This window comes from Podarcis raffonei, chromosome 17 (genome assembly GCF_027172205.1).
Source record: "Podarcis raffonei isolate rPodRaf1 chromosome 17, rPodRaf1.pri, whole genome shotgun sequence".
Lineage (NCBI taxonomy): Eukaryota > Metazoa > Chordata > Lepidosauria > Squamata > Lacertidae > Podarcis > Podarcis raffonei.
This window is the reverse complement of record NC_070618.1, coordinates 40,043,254-40,059,631: the sequence shown is the minus strand read 5'-3', so window position 1 is coordinate 40,059,631 and position 16,378 is coordinate 40,043,254. Positions and strand designations below refer to the sequence as shown.

General features: G+C 44.6%; 2 protein-coding genes across 2 annotated transcripts; both read left to right on the top strand.

Moving 5' to 3' along the window:
* On the top strand, positions 1-5,824 carry LOC128405098 (olfactory receptor 1361-like). Its single transcript, XM_053371313.1, has 2 exons — positions 1-1,026; positions 5,586-5,824. Exon 1 carries the CDS (start codon positions 78-80, stop codon positions 1,011-1,013), a length of 936 nt encoding a protein of 311 aa, XP_053227288.1. The 5' UTR covers positions 1-77; the 3' UTR covers positions 1,014-1,026; positions 5,586-5,824.
* Positions 5,825-14,510: 8,686 nt separating this feature from the next.
* On the top strand, positions 14,511-15,446 carry LOC128405360 (olfactory receptor 5C1-like). Its single transcript, XM_053371889.1, has one exon. The coding sequence runs from the start codon at positions 14,511-14,513 to the stop codon at positions 15,444-15,446; it is 936 nt and encodes a 311-aa protein (XP_053227864.1).
* Positions 15,447-16,378: the final 932 nt, after the last annotated feature.

The following is a 16,378-nucleotide window of genomic DNA, read 5'->3' as shown; positions in this document are numbered from 1 at the left end:
TAGAATTGCAGTTGGAAAGGACCCCAAGAGTCATCTAGTCCAACCCTCTGCAATGCAGGATAGAGTCTTCTAACAGGATGGAGATAGACAACAGGACCACTGTCTCTGAATTCATCCTCCTAGGCATCACGAGCCAGCAAGACTGGAACATGTTGTTCTTCACTACCTTCTTGATTATATACATCATCACAGTGCTGGGAAATCTGACTATTGTACTGGCCATAAGGTTGGATAGCCACCTCCTCCATACTCCCATGTACTTCTTCCTCAGCAACCTCTCCTTTGTGGACATCTGCTTCACAACAACCATCGTGCCCAAGATGTTGGCCAATACAGTCTCAGGAGTGAGGAAGATCTCCTCTGGTGGGTGCCTGGCACAGATGTACTTCTTCATTGCTTTTGGCATCAGTGACAGCTTTCTCTTGGCATCCATGGCACTGGACCGCTATGTGGCCATCTGCCGGCCTCTGCATTATGCCACAGTGATGAGCAACAGGACCTGCCTACTAATGGTGGCTGCCTCCTGGCTGACCTCTCACCTCCATGCTCTCCTGCACACCCTTCTAACATCCCACCTCTCTTTCTGTGCCTCCAATCAAGTGCCTCACTTCTTTTGTGATGTCTTCCCATTGCTCAAGATCTCTTGCTCAAACACCTATCTGAACACTCTGATAGTGCACACAGAAGGAGCTCTGATTGTTAATGGAGCTCTAGCATTCATTGTCCTGTCATATACACGCATCCTGATGGCTGTGTTGAGGGTTCCATCTAAGGAGGGAAAGTGGAAGGCTTTCTCTACCTGTGGGTCCCACCTGGCTGTGGTGACCCTATTTTATGGCACTGTCATCTGGGTCTACTTCCAGCCCTCATCCAGCTTCTCAGCTGAGAAGGATACACTGGCTGCCATCATGTACACTGTGGTTACACCCATGCTGAACCCCTTCATCTACACTCTGAGAAATGACAAGATGAAGGAAGCCCTGAGGAAGCTTTTTGGAAGCAAAGTCAACTAAACTCCTAAAGGATGTAAGCCTGTATTTTGGGAATGCCTCTGATGAATGGGGATGGTTTCTGCCTTCGTGTGGTATCAATGTAGAATCATAGAATCATAGAATCATAGAATCATAGAGTTGGAAGAGACCACAAGGGCCATCGAGTCCAACCCCCTGCCAAGCAGGAAACACCATCAGAGCACTCCTGACATATGGTTGTCAAGCCTCTGCTTAAAGACCTCCAAAGAAGGAGACTCCACCACACTCCTTGGCAGCAAATTCCACTGTCGAACAGCTCTTACTGTCAGGAAGTTCTTCCTAATGTTTAGGTGGAATCTTCTTTCTTGTAGTTTGGATCCATTGCTCCGTGTCCGCTTCTCTGGAGCAGCAGAAAACAACCTTTCTCCCTCCTCTATGTGACATCCTTTTATATATTTGAACATGGCTATCATATCACCCCTTAACCTCCTCTTCTCCAGGCTAAACATGCCCAGCTCCCTTAGCCGTTCCTCATAAGGCATCGTTTCCAGGCCTTTGACCATTTTGGTTGCCCTCCTCTGGACACGTTCCAGTTTGTCAATGTCCTTCTTGAACTGTGGTGCCCAGAACTGGACACAGTACTCCAGGTGAGGTCTGACCAGAGCAGAATACAGTGGTACTATTACTTCCCTTGATCTAGATGCTATACTCCTATTGATGCAGCCCAGAATTGCATTGGCTTTTTTAGCTGCCGCGTCACACTGTTGGCTCATGTCAAGTTTGTGGTCAACCAAGACTCCTAGATCCTTTTCACATGTAGTGCTCTCAAGCCAGGTGTCACCCATCTTGTATTTGTGCCTCTCATTTTTTTTGCCCAAGTGCAATACTTTACATTTCTCCCTGTTAAAATTCATCTTGTTTGTTTTGGCCCAGTTCTCTAATCTGTCAAGGTCGTTTTGAAGTGTGATCCTGTCCTCTGGGGTGTTAGCCACCCCTCCCAGTTTGGTGTCATCTGCAAATTTGATCAGGATGCCCTTGAGTCCATCATCCAAGTCGTTGATAAAGATGTTGAATAAGACCGGGCCCAAGACAGAACCCTGTGGCACCCCACTAGTCACTCTTCTCCAGGATGAAGGGGAACCATTGATGAGTACCCTTTGGGTTCGGTCAGTCAGCCAGTTACAAATCCACTGAGTGGTAGCATAGTCAAGACCGCATTTTACCAGCTTCTTTACAAGAATATCATGGGGCACCTTGTCAAATGCCTTGCTGAAATCAAGGTAGGCTACATCCACTGCGTTCCCTTCATCTACCAGGCTTGTAATTCTGTCAAAAAACGAGATCAGGTTAGTCTGACATGACTTATTTTTCAGAAATCCATGCTGACTATTGGTGATCACAGCATTCCTTTCTAGGTGCTCACAGACTGTTTGCTTAATGATCTGCTCCAGAATCTTCCCTGGTATTGATGTCAGACTGACTGGGCGGTAATTATTTGGGTCCTCTCTTTTCCCCTTTTTGAAAATAGGGACAACATTTGCCCTCCTCCAGTCTGCCGGGACTTCGCCTGTTCTCCAGGAATTCTCAAAGATGACTGCCAGTGGTTCTGAAATCACATCTGCCAGTTCTTTTAATACTCTTGGATGCAGTTCATCTGGCCCTGGAGACTTGAATACATCTAGACTAGCCAAGTATTCTTGTACTATCTCCTTAGTTATTCTGGGCTGTGTTTCCTCTGCTGAATCATTTGCTCCAAATTCTTCAGGTCGGGCATTGTTTTCTTTATCGGAGAAGACTGAGGCAAAGAAGGCATTGAGGAGTTCAGCCCTTTCTGTGTCCCCTGTTTGCATTTCACCATCTTCTCCTCTGAGTGACCCCACTGTTTCTTTGTTCTTCCTTTTGCTACGAACATACCCATAAAAGCCTTTTTTGTTGCTTTTAACCTCTCTAGCAAGCCTGAGTTCATTCTGTGCTTTAGCTTTTCTGACTTTGTGTCTACACGTGCTGGCTATTTGTTTGAATTCCTCTTTGGTGGTTTCCCCCCTTTTCCATTTTTTGTACACATCCTTTTTTAATCTTAACTCAGTTAAAAGTTCTTTAGATAGCCACCCTGGCTTCTTTAGGCACCTTCCATGTTTCCGTCTCATTGGTATTGCCTGAAGTTGTGCTTTTACTATCTCCCTCTTAACAAACTCCCAGCCATCATGAACTCCCTTTCCTTTTAGTATTACTGTCCATGGGATCTCACCAAGCACTTCCCTAAGTTTTATGAAGTCGGCTTTCTTAAAGTCGAGAAATTGAGTCCTAGTATGCTTGGCTGCTCCTTTTCGCTGTATAGTAAACTTCAGAAGAGCATGATCACTCGCGCCTAATGATCCTTCCACTTCTACCCCACTAACCAGGTCATCAACATTGGTTAGGACCAGATCTAAAATGGCTGTTCCTCTTGTTGCTTCTCCCACTTTCTGGACAATGAAGTTGTCTGCAAGGCCAGTGAGGAATCTGTTTGACCTTATGCTCTTGGCTGAGTTTGACATCCAACAAATATCCGGGTAATTGAAGTCCCCCATTACTACTATCTCCCTTCCTTTTGCATGCTTGGCCATCTGTTCCAGGAAGGCATCATCTATGTCCTCCGTTTGGCTTGGGGATCTATAGTAAACTCCCACAATGAGGTCACTGTTATTCTTCTCTCCCTTAATTTTGACCCAAATGCTCTCACTTTGGCTTTGAGGTTCTAAATCTTGGATCTCTTCACAGGTATAAACATCCCTGACATATAACACCACTCCTCCTCCTTTCTTGTCTGGTCTGTTTCTCTGAAATAGATTGTATCCCTCCATTATTACATTCCAATCGTGGGACTTATCCCACCAGGTTTCAGTGATTCCTATTATGTCATATTTAGTTTGCTGTACCAAGAGCTCAAGCTCATCTTGTTTATTTCCCATACTTTGCGCATTAGTGTACAGACATTGAAGTCCATTAATCATTCCCCCGTGTCTCTTATTAAATCCTCATTATCACAGCATTTCACACAGGAAGTGTTGATGAGAATAACTGGTGAAAAGAGAGATAATGGTTTTCATGTGGATCCAAGGGTTTCTATGTCACAGAATCACAGAATCGTAGAGTTGGAAGGGCCCCCAAGGGTCATCTAGTCTGACCCCCTGCAATGCAGGAATCTCTACTAAAGCATCCATGACAGAAGACCATCCAACCTCTGCTTAGAAATCTCCAAGGAAGGAGAGTCCACCATCTCCCAAGGGAGACCATTCCACTGTCAAACAGCTCTTACTGTCAGAAAGATCTTCCTGATGTTTAGTTGGAATCTCCTTTCTTGCAACTTGAAGCCATTGGTTCACGTCTTACCCTCCGGAGCAGGAGAAAACAAGCTTGCTCCCTCTTCTATGGGTCAGCCCTTTGTTGTCTTTTGAATTTTCCATGCCAAGAGATGCCACTTCTTAGGCTGACATACTGAATGGCTGACTGTCCAGCCATTCAGTGCATAACTATGGCATATTGATTATAATTGTAAGAATAATGCAGTGGCACATTCACACCTGAAGCTCTCCTATCAGGAGGCTGGCCATGTCTCCTACTTTGCAGAGGACAGTCCTCTATTTGAAGGGGTGTCCTGTCCAGGTCCATATTAATGTTACAAAACCATAATAATGGAGAGCTTTGTCTATCTGCACTTAGTAACATCAGGACAGCAGACTGAAGAGGCACACTGGGTATCTGCTCACCGTCTTCCCTCTAATATGCTGGCTGTTTTGCCATAATAACAAACAAACAAACACTGTCTTCCCCACTATGGTGAAATGTATTGAATTTTTATTTGAATTGTAAGAATTATGCAAATTTAATATGTGCCAGCAAATTTTATGCAAATCTAGGCTGTATCGCGTCTTCATTTTTGGCAATGTTTAAGTAACCACCCTACATATAAAACAGATTTGACTCAAGGTCAGAACCACTGAAGCATTGCATACAATCAAAATAGGACTAACACAAGACTAAACTGCAATATTATGAAGGGATCTGCTTCCCCATAGGCAGGATCCTTCAATAAGGTCTAGTCATAAGTACATTTCATTCAGCAAAGGTTTCTAACACCAAATGAAAGGCTTCTGTTTGCAAGTCTGCAAGTTTGCAAGCCTGTTCTGTTGTTTCCTGCTGGTGTGCATAGGGAGTGGTGGATAGACTCCAATTTGCCCCTCAGGTAATTCTCTAAATCACCCTAATGCTGGATTCTCTTTCTATTGAATGGGGGTTGTTTCAATAACTTTCCTCTATTTTTTTCCCTTTAGATGAGAGCCTGTCAGTGATTAAAGGCTTCTTCCACCTTGCCAGAGTGGAAACTGGCATTGGGCAATTCAGAGAAGCTAGTCAAGCAGTCAGTCATAGTTAATTCCTATTATTATTATTATTATTATTATTATTATTATTATTATTATTATTATTATTATTATTATTATCCCTGCCCATCTGACTGGATTGCCATCTAAATATATATATGTCTGAATGCCAAGCCAGGTTTTTGCAAAACTTAACTTCCTCCTAGGGTGACCATGCATCTTACTTTACAGAGGACAGTCTTCTGTTTTGAAGGGCTATAAGAAAACAGCCATCAGTCTGAAGGCGTCCCCTCTTTGAAGCCCTGTCTTCCTTAAGTCTGCCTTGAAGACAAAGACTGAGAAAAGAGCACAGAGGTATTGAAGCTGTCCTTCAGCAATGAGAACCTGAACAACGGATTGGGAAGGCACGCAGTTCATTTGTCAACATTTGCCCCACTTGGGTGAGGTGCATTGTACTTCTGTTTAAATTATGGTAATCTTTTCTAAATTTGCATATACAGAATATAAAATTTTTATGCAAATCTGTGTGTGTGTGTGTGTGTGTGTGTCCACTTTTTTGGCGACCCTTAAGTGACCACTCTACTACTTCCTCCAAAGCTTTGTCTGGGTACTAAAATACTACTACTACTACTACTACTACTACTAATAATAATAATAATAATAATTGTATTGGGTGGCTTCCAGCAGAGAATTAAAGAACACATAATACATCAGACATTGAAAGCTTCCCAATACTGGCAGTATCCACCCACCTTCCAATCCAGTTACAGTGGTACCTCTGGTTAAGAACTTAATTCGTTCTGGAGGTCTGTTCTTAACCTGAAACTGTTCTTAACCTGAAGCACCACTTTAGCTAATGGGGCCTCCTGCTGCCACTGCACCGTTGCTGCACGATATCTGTTCTCATCCTGAAGCAAAGTTCTTAACCCAAGGTACTACTTCCGGGTTAGCGGAGTCTGTAACCTGAAGCGTTTGTAACCCAAAGCGTTTGTAACGTGAGGTACCACTGTACGATGGTAGTCCTCTCCCGATCGAGACCTTGGCACTCAGTGGCTGATTCATTTAGCAGGTTATCTTATCTCCTTCCAGAACATGTCTGTTTCTTAAGTCCAAATTCATATCTATTTTAAAAAACAGAGGAACTGCTGCTCATAGTGACTGCGTTGGCGAGTTACCGATACGTGCATTCAGCATCCTCTGCCCCCACATTGTAGAAGTGAAAAGCAGGTAGCGGACGATCTGCGAGTGTGAGCTCAGCCCCCCAACCCGGGGAGGGGGGGGGCTTGCAAGGATAATTACTCTCAGATTATCCTTAATTGGCTGAACGCCCAGCCTCTGCTATTGTGGGAACTGCTGCTGACCATGGTGGCTCAAGCTGGAAGTCAAGTCGTATAATTTTGTTTTTTGTTTTTTGTTTTGTTCAGCTTTTTAAAATATACAAATAAATACATAGATAACAAATACATACATTGCTAACTTCTATATAAATCAAATAATATCAGACTTTGAAACCTTACATCTCAACATATATAAAAAAGAAAGAAGAAACGAGAAAAAAACAAAGACAATAACAATTTTTTAAAAAAGATTAAATAAGTATCTTTTGTTAGATACAATTCAATACGATTCAGTCCTATCATAGCATTTCTCATATATGATACCTTTCCATATGGATTGAATCTCTTTACCTATTTTAATTATTGTGATGTGGTGGACTTTCATCTTACTAATTTCCCCCCCTGCATTTAATGTTTTCTCCTCATCTTGGTATGAGGGAGCGATGTATCCCTATTTACGGAGTTATTCCAAAAACAACCAAATCTCAGAGGCGGAACCTTGTTTCCTTAAGTAATTACTGAAGCATTCCCACTCTTTTTTAACATTATCTGCTGACTTATTTCTTATTGATTCTGTCATTTTTGCAAGTTCCAAGTACTCACAAAGTTTTAGTTGCCATTCCTCTCTTGAAAGGATAGTCTCGCTCTTCCAATACTTTGCCACTAATACTCTAGCTGCGGTTGCTGCATAGAGAAATATTATTATTCTTTCATATGGAATGTTATTTGTTAGAATCCCTAGTAGGAATGCTTCTGGGTTTTTATTGAATGTTAATTTTAATAATTTTTTTAACTCTTTGAAGACTGTGTCCCAGATTTTTTAATTTCTGGGCACGCCCACCACATGTGGAAGAAAGTTCCTTTATGGGATTTGCATCTCCAACATTTATTGTTGTAACTTTTTGTTGTTGTTTAGTCGTTTAGTCATGTCTGACTCTTCATGACCCCATGGACCAGAGCACACCAGGCACTTCTGTCTTCCATTGCCTCCCACAGTTTAGTCAAACTCATGCTGGTAGCTTTGAGAACACTGTCCCACCATCTCGTCCTCTGTCGTCCCCTTCTCCTTGTGCCCTCCATCTTTCCCAACATCAGGGTCTTTTCCAGGGAGTCTTCTCTTCTCATGAGGTGGCCAAAGTCTTGGAGCCTCAGCTTCAGGATCTATCCTTCCAGTGAGCACTCAGGGCTGATCTCCTTAAGAATGGATAGGTTTGATCTTCTTGCAGTCCAAGAGACTCTCAAGAGTCTCCTCCAGCACCATAATTCAAAAGCATCAATTCTTCGGCGATCAGCCTTCTTTATGGTCCAGCTCTCACTTCCATACATCACTACTGGGAAAACCATAGCTTTAACTATACGGACCTTTGTTGGCAAGGTGACGTCTCTGCTTTTTAAGATGCTGTCTAGGTTTGTCATTGCTTTTCTCCCAAGAAGCAGGCGTCTTTTAATTTCATTACTGCTGTCACCATCTGCAGTGATCATGGAGCCCAAGAAAGTAAAATCTCTCACTGCCTCCATTTCTTCCCCTTCTATTTGCCAGGAGGTGATGGGACCAGTGGACATGATCTTCGTTTTTTTGATATTGAGCTTCAGACCATATTTTGCGCTCTCCTCTTTCACCCTCATTAAAAGGTTCTTTAATTCCTCCTCACTTTCTGCCATCGAGGTTGTGTCATCTGCATATCTGAGGTTGTTGATATTTCTTCCAGCAATCTTAATTCCGGCTTGGGATTCATCCAGCCCAGCCTTTCGCATGATGAATTCTGCATATAAGTTAAATAAGCAGGGAGATAATATACAGCCTTGTCGTACTCCTTTCCCAATTTTGAACCAATCAGTTGTTCCATATCCAGTTCTAACTGTAGCTTCTTGTCCCACGTAGAGATTTCTCAGGGGACAGATGAGGTGATCAGGCACTCCCATTTCTTTAAGAACTTGCCATAGTTTGCTGCGGTCGACACAGTCAAAAGCTTTTGCATAGTCAATGAAGCAGAAGTAGATGTCTTTCTGGAACTCTCTAGCTTTGTCCATAATCCAGCGCATGTTTGCAATTTGGTCTCTGGTTCCTCTGCCCCTTCGAAATCCAGCTTGCACTTCTGCGAGTTCTCGGTCCACATACTGCTTAAGCCTGCCTTTTAGAATTTTAAGCATAACCTTGCTAGCGTGTGAAATGAGTGCAATTGTGCGGTAGTTGGAGCATTCTTTGGCACTGCCCTTCTTTGGGATTGGGATGTAGACTGATCGCCAATCCTCTGGCCGCTGCTGAGTTTTCCAAACTTGCTGGCATATTGAGTGTAGCACCTTAACAGCATCATCTTTTAAAATTGTAAATAGTTTAGCTGGAATATCATCACTTCCACTGGCCTTGTTATTAGCAGTGCTTTCTAAGGCCCATTTGACTTCACTCTCCAGGATGTCTGGCTCAAGGTCAGCAACCACACTACCTGGGGTGTACGAGACATCCATATCTTTCTGGTATAATTCCTCTGTGTATTCTTGCCACCTCTTCTTGATGTCTTCTGCTTCTGTTAGATCCGTACCACTTTTGTCCTTTATTATGGTAATCTTTGTACGAAATGTTCCTTTCACATCTCCAATTTTCTTGAACAGATCTCTGGTTTTTCCCATTCTATTGTTTTCCTCTATTTCTTTGCATTGCTCGTTTAAGAAGGCCTTCTTGTCTCTCCTTGCTATTTTTTGGAAATCTGCATTCAATTTCCTGTATCTTTCACTATCTCCCTCGCATTTTGCTTACCTTCTCTCCCCTGCTATTTGTAAGGCCTCATTGGACAGTCACTTTGCTTTCTTGCATTTCCTTTTCATTGAGATGGTTTTAGTTGCTGCCTCTTCTATAATGTTACAAGCCTCCATCCATAGTTCTTCAGGCACTCTGTCCAGCAAATCTAAATCCTTAAAGCTGTTCCTCACTTCCACTGTGTATTCATAAGGGATTTGGTTTAGATTGTATCTTGCCGGCCCAGTGGTTTTTCCTACTTTCTTCAGTTTAAGCTTGAATTTTGCTATAAGAAGCTGATGATCTGAGCCACAGTCAGCTCCAGGTCTTGTTTTTGCTGACTGTATAGAGCTTCTCCATCTTTGGCTGCAGAGAATATAATCAATCTGATTTTGATGCTGCCCATCTGGTGATGTCCACATGTAGAGTCGTCTCTTGTGTTGTTGGAAAAGAGTGTTTGTGATGACCAGCTTGTTCTCTTGGCAGAACTCTATTAGCCTTTGCCCTGCTTCATTTTGAACTCCAAGGCCAAAATTGCCAGTTGTTCCTTTTATCTCTTGATTCCCTACTTTAGCATTCCAGTCCCCTATAATGAGAAGAACATCCTTCTTTGGTGTCACTTCTATAAGGTGTTGTAAGTCTTCATAAAATTGGTCAGTTTCAGTTTCTTCAGCACCAGTAGTTGGTGCATAAACTTGGATTATTTTGATGTTAAAAGGTCTGCCTTGGATTCATATTGAGATCATTCTATCATTTTTGAGATTGCATCCCAGTACAGCTATCGCCACTCTTTTGTTGACTATGAGGGCCACTCCATTTCTTTTACGGGATTCTTGCCCACAGTAGTAGATATGATGGTCATCTGAACTGAATTCGCCCATTCCCATCCATTTTAGTTCACTGATGCCCAGGATGTCAATATTTATTCTTGCCATCTCATTTTTTACCACATCCAACTTACCAAGATTCATAGTTCTTACATTCCAGGTTCCTATGCAATATTTTTCTTTACAGCACTGGACTTTTCTTTCGCTTCCAGGCATATCCGCAACTGAGCGATCTTTCGGCTTTGGCCCAGCCGCTTCATCAGCTCTGAATCTACTTGTACTTGTCCTCCGCTCTTCCTCAGTTGCATGTTGGACGCCTTCCGACCTGAGGGGCTCATCTTCCAGTGTCATAAGCTTTATATGCCTGTTGTCTTGGTCCATGGAGTTTTCTTGGCAGGGATACTGGAGTGGCTTGCCGGTTCCTGCTCCAGGTGGATGACGTTTGGTCAAAACTCTCCACTATGACCTGTTCATCTTGGGTGGCCCTGCACGGCATAGTTCATAGCTTCTCTGAGTTATTCAAGCCCCTTCACCACGGCAAGGAGTGATCCATGAAGGGGGTTGTAACTTTTATTTTAGCCAATTTTGAAGGGGTTAAATACCATCAAAATTGCATTTTCATGAACTTTTCTTTAATTAAATAACACGCCATGAATTTTGGATTTCTTTTCCACAACTCCTCCCATTTTTGTAATAGAATTACAGTTGTATAATTGTTTGTCTCCTTGACATCTGGTGGGAGAGCATTCCACAGGGCAGGTGCCACTACCAAGAAGGCCCTCTGCCTGGTTCCCTGTTCCACTTCCTGCAGCGAGGGAACTGCCAGAAGGCCCTCAGAGCTGGACCTCTGGACCAGAGCTGGATGAGGGGGCAAAGACGCTCTTTCAGGTATACTGGGCCAAGGTCATTTATGGCTTTAAAGGCCAGTACCAACACTTTGAATTGTGCTCAGAAACGTACCAGGAGCCAGTGTGGATCCTTTAGGACCAGTCAGGAGTGCCAGCTTGGCTCCGTAACCGTGGATGCCTGGGGCCATGGGTGCCAGTGTGCATGGCCCTGGCACCAAAATTTGTGGGTGCCCAGCCCCTTTATGGGGCATTTTGTGGTCCCCAGGGAGCTGGCACCTACGGGAACAGAGTTATATGGTCTCGGTGGCCACTCCCTGCTATCACATTCTGGATTAGTTGTAGTTTCTGAGTCACCTTCAAAGGTAGCCCCACATAGAGCTCATTGCAGTGGTCCAAGCAGGAGATAACCAGAGCAAGAACCACTCTGGTGAGACAGTGCACAGGCAGGTAGGGTTTCAGCCTGCGTACCTGATGGAGCTGGTAGACAGCCACCCTGGACATAGAGTTAACCAGCAAGAACTTGCAAACTAATTTTATTTTATTTTTATTAATCAATCCTGTACATTTTTTTTTAATTAGTGGGAGAATAATCATCAGCTGGAAAGGCAAAGACTTCTGGGCTGGATAACAAGTCCCTCTGAGTGCAGAGACACCAGAACTAGCTAAAGAAACTACAATTGTCCCCAAAGGGGTCTTTTTCAGGGAGTTGCACCAAGGGAAAGGAGCATTAGATCATCTTCTCTCTCCCACGGGAAAAAGATTGAGGCAAATCATGACTTCCAGAGCAGCATAAGAAAGCTTTAAAAAAAGCAGCCTGGGCTGCATCACACAAGAACTAACAAAGACACACCACGTTCTCTTTCTGCACAGGTATGATGGGAACTGGGAACTAAATAACGGAATCTAGGCCTGTTCTGATCTTTGGTAAGGGTCTCTCCAGCTGTTTTGTGGCTCAGGCTCCCAGATGACCCAGTCTGAATGGCCAATGGTGAGGGATTATGGGGGCTGTAGTCCAGCAACATCCACCGGTTGAGGAAGACAGCTCTGTGGGGGCAGCTGAAGGGAATGAACTGGCATGTAGGATGCGGTTTGTTGTAGGAACAGAGATATCAGATCAACATTTGTAGTGACCAGTTCCTGACTCTAAACTTAACCACATCCAGTTCTACCTTATAAGATTCCAGAGCCTATTAAAAGCACTTCTGAGTCTTGGCTTTCCTCCAAGGGTGTGACCCTCCAGATGTTTTTGGACTTGTATCAGGCACTTGGATAGGGAAACTTTTATTATCTATGGGAGCCTTCACCAACCTGGTACTCTCCAGATGTTGCTGAGCTCCAACTCCCAGCAGAAGGGTTAATGGTAAGGGATAATAGGGGTTGGAGTTCATCAAAATCTGTCGGGCCACAGGTTCTCCACCCTCAGGGACCTCTGCTCAAGTTGCTCCTCTCACCTCCCAAGCTTTCCTGCATCCAGTACAAATTCTTTGTCCTTTTCTTCAAAGAATTTACTCTCATCCTTCTCTTTTGACCTTCAATTACTCCCCCACATCTTCATTCCTCCAGCTCTACTGCCTTGCACCCCCCAAAGCCTCCTGCTGTCTCTCCACTCCTTCTCCCTTGATAGCTCCAGATACCTCTGAGCTGCCATCTCTGCTTCCTCTTTTAAATACCTCCTCAAAGCATGCCTCTCCCATAGAGTGTCAACCTATTGCCTGACATTCCCAACTGGCATGAACCTTAAATCCCTGTGACGACATCTGGGCATATTCATCCCTTGTTATTCTTTTATCTCCCATTCCTCCCTTCCCTTTTCTTCCCTGCCTTTGGACTGAAAATTCCTTGGGGAGCTTCTTTTTTTAAAAAGTTATGTAGACAATGGATACCGTGTAGAGCTGTGTAAAGCTATGGTGATTGTGGGTTGTATTTAATACCCATTCAGTTAATGAGGGGGCATTATTGGGTTGTTGTTTTTATTTAGATTATATATTTTATGGTTTTATATTTTGATTTTGTTCTGTGAACCACCTTGAGCACTCTGGATATTGGAGAGAATATAAATTCTAATAATAATAATAATAAGCATGACTACCTTAAGTTTAGTAATTTCAATGGGTCTACTCTGAGAAGGACTAGCACTGGATTCAATCCTGTATGTTTGTGTGTCCATGTCCATGACAATTCCACTCTCCATGCTCTCCACGATAAGTGTTCCATCACCATCTGGCGGGCATGGGGAGTTCCTGCTTTCCTCTGAATTGCTGCTATCTGTCTGTCCTGAGAAACAACAGAGTGCACCTCTGGGTTTGACGTCAAACCACTGTGGTAGCAACTCTGAAGTGACCTCCTAGGACACAAGGGCAGTGTGCAGTTCTGTTTTTCTGGGGAAAGAGGTGCTGGAACTCACCACGAACGCCTTCCTTGTTCTCTTATAATGCCAATGGCACCCACCTGAGAGGTGCTGGAACTGAGTTCCAGCTGGGGAAAAAATCCCTGGCAGTGTGCATGGAGGTCCTGGGCTGCCCAGACAAGACCCCCCCTCTCAGCCTGGCTGATGTGGTCCAAAGGAAAGCAGAGCAATACATTTGGCACCAGCTTGGCTGCAGGGGTTGTTGGAAAGAGGCGTACAAAGTGCCACCCAACAGTCTCAGGGACTCTACTCTGGATTTGTGTAGGGTTTACTCCTTAGCCTTTCCTTCTTCTGAAGATGTCCTGCAAGGCAGCAAAGGTTTAGGATCAGAGTTTTCGTTCTCCTCGATGGGGTACCTTCTTAGATTGACAAGCACCACCTGTCCCTCACTTCCCTCTACAGCATGTGCAGAAACTGCCTTCTTAACCATTGGACCCACTTTCAGTATCGTCCGCTCAATCTGCTGGAGCCTGTCTTCATATGCAGGGGAAGTCCCTAACACACTGAGGGTTTGAGACCTATTGGCTCCTCCGACCTGCTTTAGCCAGCCAGTCAACACCATTTCTGGCGTGCAGCCACTGTTGCATGCTGAAAGCTTCTAGGAGCCACAGGTGAGAGCTGAGTGCAGGGTAGGGACCAAAGGCGGACAAACTACTCCAGAAGGAGCACCATGTGTCCTCCACCAGAGATACTACCTAACGCCCCATACACTCCCTTCCTCTGAATATTGGAGCTGAAACAATGGTCATCTGGTCTCTTTATCTCTATCTTTCATGGCTGAATGAAGGCTGTGGTTCTGAACAGCTCAGTGGTAAATCATGCCCAGGGCTATGAGCTTCTATTTACTCTTAGTGGAAGAGAATGGGGCATCCTCCTTGAGGAATGTCTGAGCATGTAGGGTTGAGCAATAAAATAATAATTAATTGTTATTTATTTATCATTAATAAAAAGAAGGCTGGGTCTGCTCTCTTGATGGAATGTGTGGAGGAAAGGATTCAAAGTCGTTTCTCCCTCCAACAGATCCGATGGCTCATCACAATGGCACTGTGGTGACAGAGTTTGTCCTCCTGGGCTTCACTTCCCAGCGTGACCTTCAGCTCCTTCTCTTCAGCTTCTTCCTGCCCATCTATCTCCTTGGCCTGGCCGGGAACCTGTTTCTGGCCATCCTCATCAGGGCTGAGCAATCCTTGCACTCTCCCATGTACTATTTCCTGAGCCACCTGGCCCTGATGGACCTGTGCTCCTGCTGCACCGTGGCCCCCAAGTTGCTCCTGGGCCTTCTGAAAGGACACGACACCATCCTCCTCCCTGCCTGTGCCCTCCAGATGTTCTTCTTCGCAGCTGCTTCTGATGCTGAGTGTTGCCTCTTGGCTGCTATGGCTTATGATCGTTATGCAGCCATCTGCCGCCCTCTGCACTATGGAGCAGCCATGCCACAGCGCCTTTGTCGCCTCCTGGTGGCAGTGTCCTGCACAGCTGGTGTGACCTCTGGAGCCATCCACTCCGGCATGGCATTCTGCCTGCCCTTCTGCAATGCTAATACTTTGGACCACTTCTTTTGTGACATCCCTCCAGTGCTGGCTTTGGCCTGTGCAAATACAGACCTCAACCAGCTGCTGCTTTATGTGGTCTGTGGAACCATCCAGAGCAGCACTCTTGCAGCCATCCTCACTTCCTATGGCATGATCCTCTGCAGTGTGGGGCGAGCAGGGTCAAGGAGAGCCATATCCACCTGTGGGTCCCATCTGACGGCTGTGGGGGTGCTGTATGGAACTCTTATTTTCATGTACCTACGGCCTGGTGGCACGTATGCGCCACAGACCGACAAGATGGCGTCTGTCTTTTACACAGTGGTGATCCCTGCCCTCAATCCTGGCATCTACAGTCTCCGTAATAGTGAGGTCAAGCGGGCTGCCAGGAGGAGGCTAGGCAAATGGGGCCGCTGGACTTGGTGTTCTTGAGCTGAGGAAGTAAGATCCAGGAAAAAGTCCTGCATGCATGTCCGATCATGAGAGCCGTAGTCCAAAAATATTCAGACTACCTCCAATTGATATCCTTGGATTTCTTCTGCTAAGTTTTCTCTTACTTTAAAATCTCATCTTATTTGCTGTTCAATGTTCATCACTGTCTGTCACCATCATATTCTAGAATCTACATGTAAGACACCTGGGATAATTGGTCAAGTCAATACTTCAAGAGAATTGTCAGAAGCAGCAACATTTTTGTTTTTTAATCAAGAGAGGGGCAGAGATAGATGATGAGAAAAACGCATGACATCTTACTAGAATCATCCTAAACCTCCAAGGATGTGAAAACAAAAATTTTTTTTTCCTTCCAGTAGCACCTTAAAGACCAACTAAGTTAGTTCTTGGTATGAGCTTTCGTGTATCTGAAGAAGTGTGCATGCACACGAAAGCTCATACCAAGAACTAACTTAGTTGGTCTTTAAGGTGCTACTGGAAGGAAAAAAAATTTTGTTTTGACTATGGCAGACCAACACGGCTACCTTTCTGTAACTCCAAGGATGTGGACAGGCTGCTTGTAGGAGTGAAACCAATCACCTGTCTTCTTGATCCTTGCCCATCCTGGCTGATAAAAGCGAGCAGGGAAGGTCTGGGCGATGGGCTCCGTGGGGTGGTGAATGCTTCCCTCTGCGAGGGAGCCTTCCCAGACCAACTGAAAGAGGCGGTCATTAAACCGCTTCTTAAAAAAACATCTTTAGACTCGGCCATTATGGCCAACTATCGCCCAGTCTCAAATCTTCCATTCTTGGGCAAAGTGATTGAGCGGATGGTTGCTGAACAACTCCAAGCACGCCTGGAGGATGCGGACCATTTGGATCCCTTCCAGTCTGGATTCAGGCCTCACCATGGGATTGAAACTGCCTTGGTCG

Coding starts and splice junctions, on each gene's coding strand:
- LOC128405098 (XM_053371313.1), top strand. CDS start 78: ATGGAGATAGACAACAGGACCACTGTCTCTGAATTCATCCTCCTAGGC.
- LOC128405360 (XM_053371889.1), top strand. CDS start 14,511: ATGGCTCATCACAATGGCACTGTGGTGACAGAGTTTGTCCTCCTGGGC.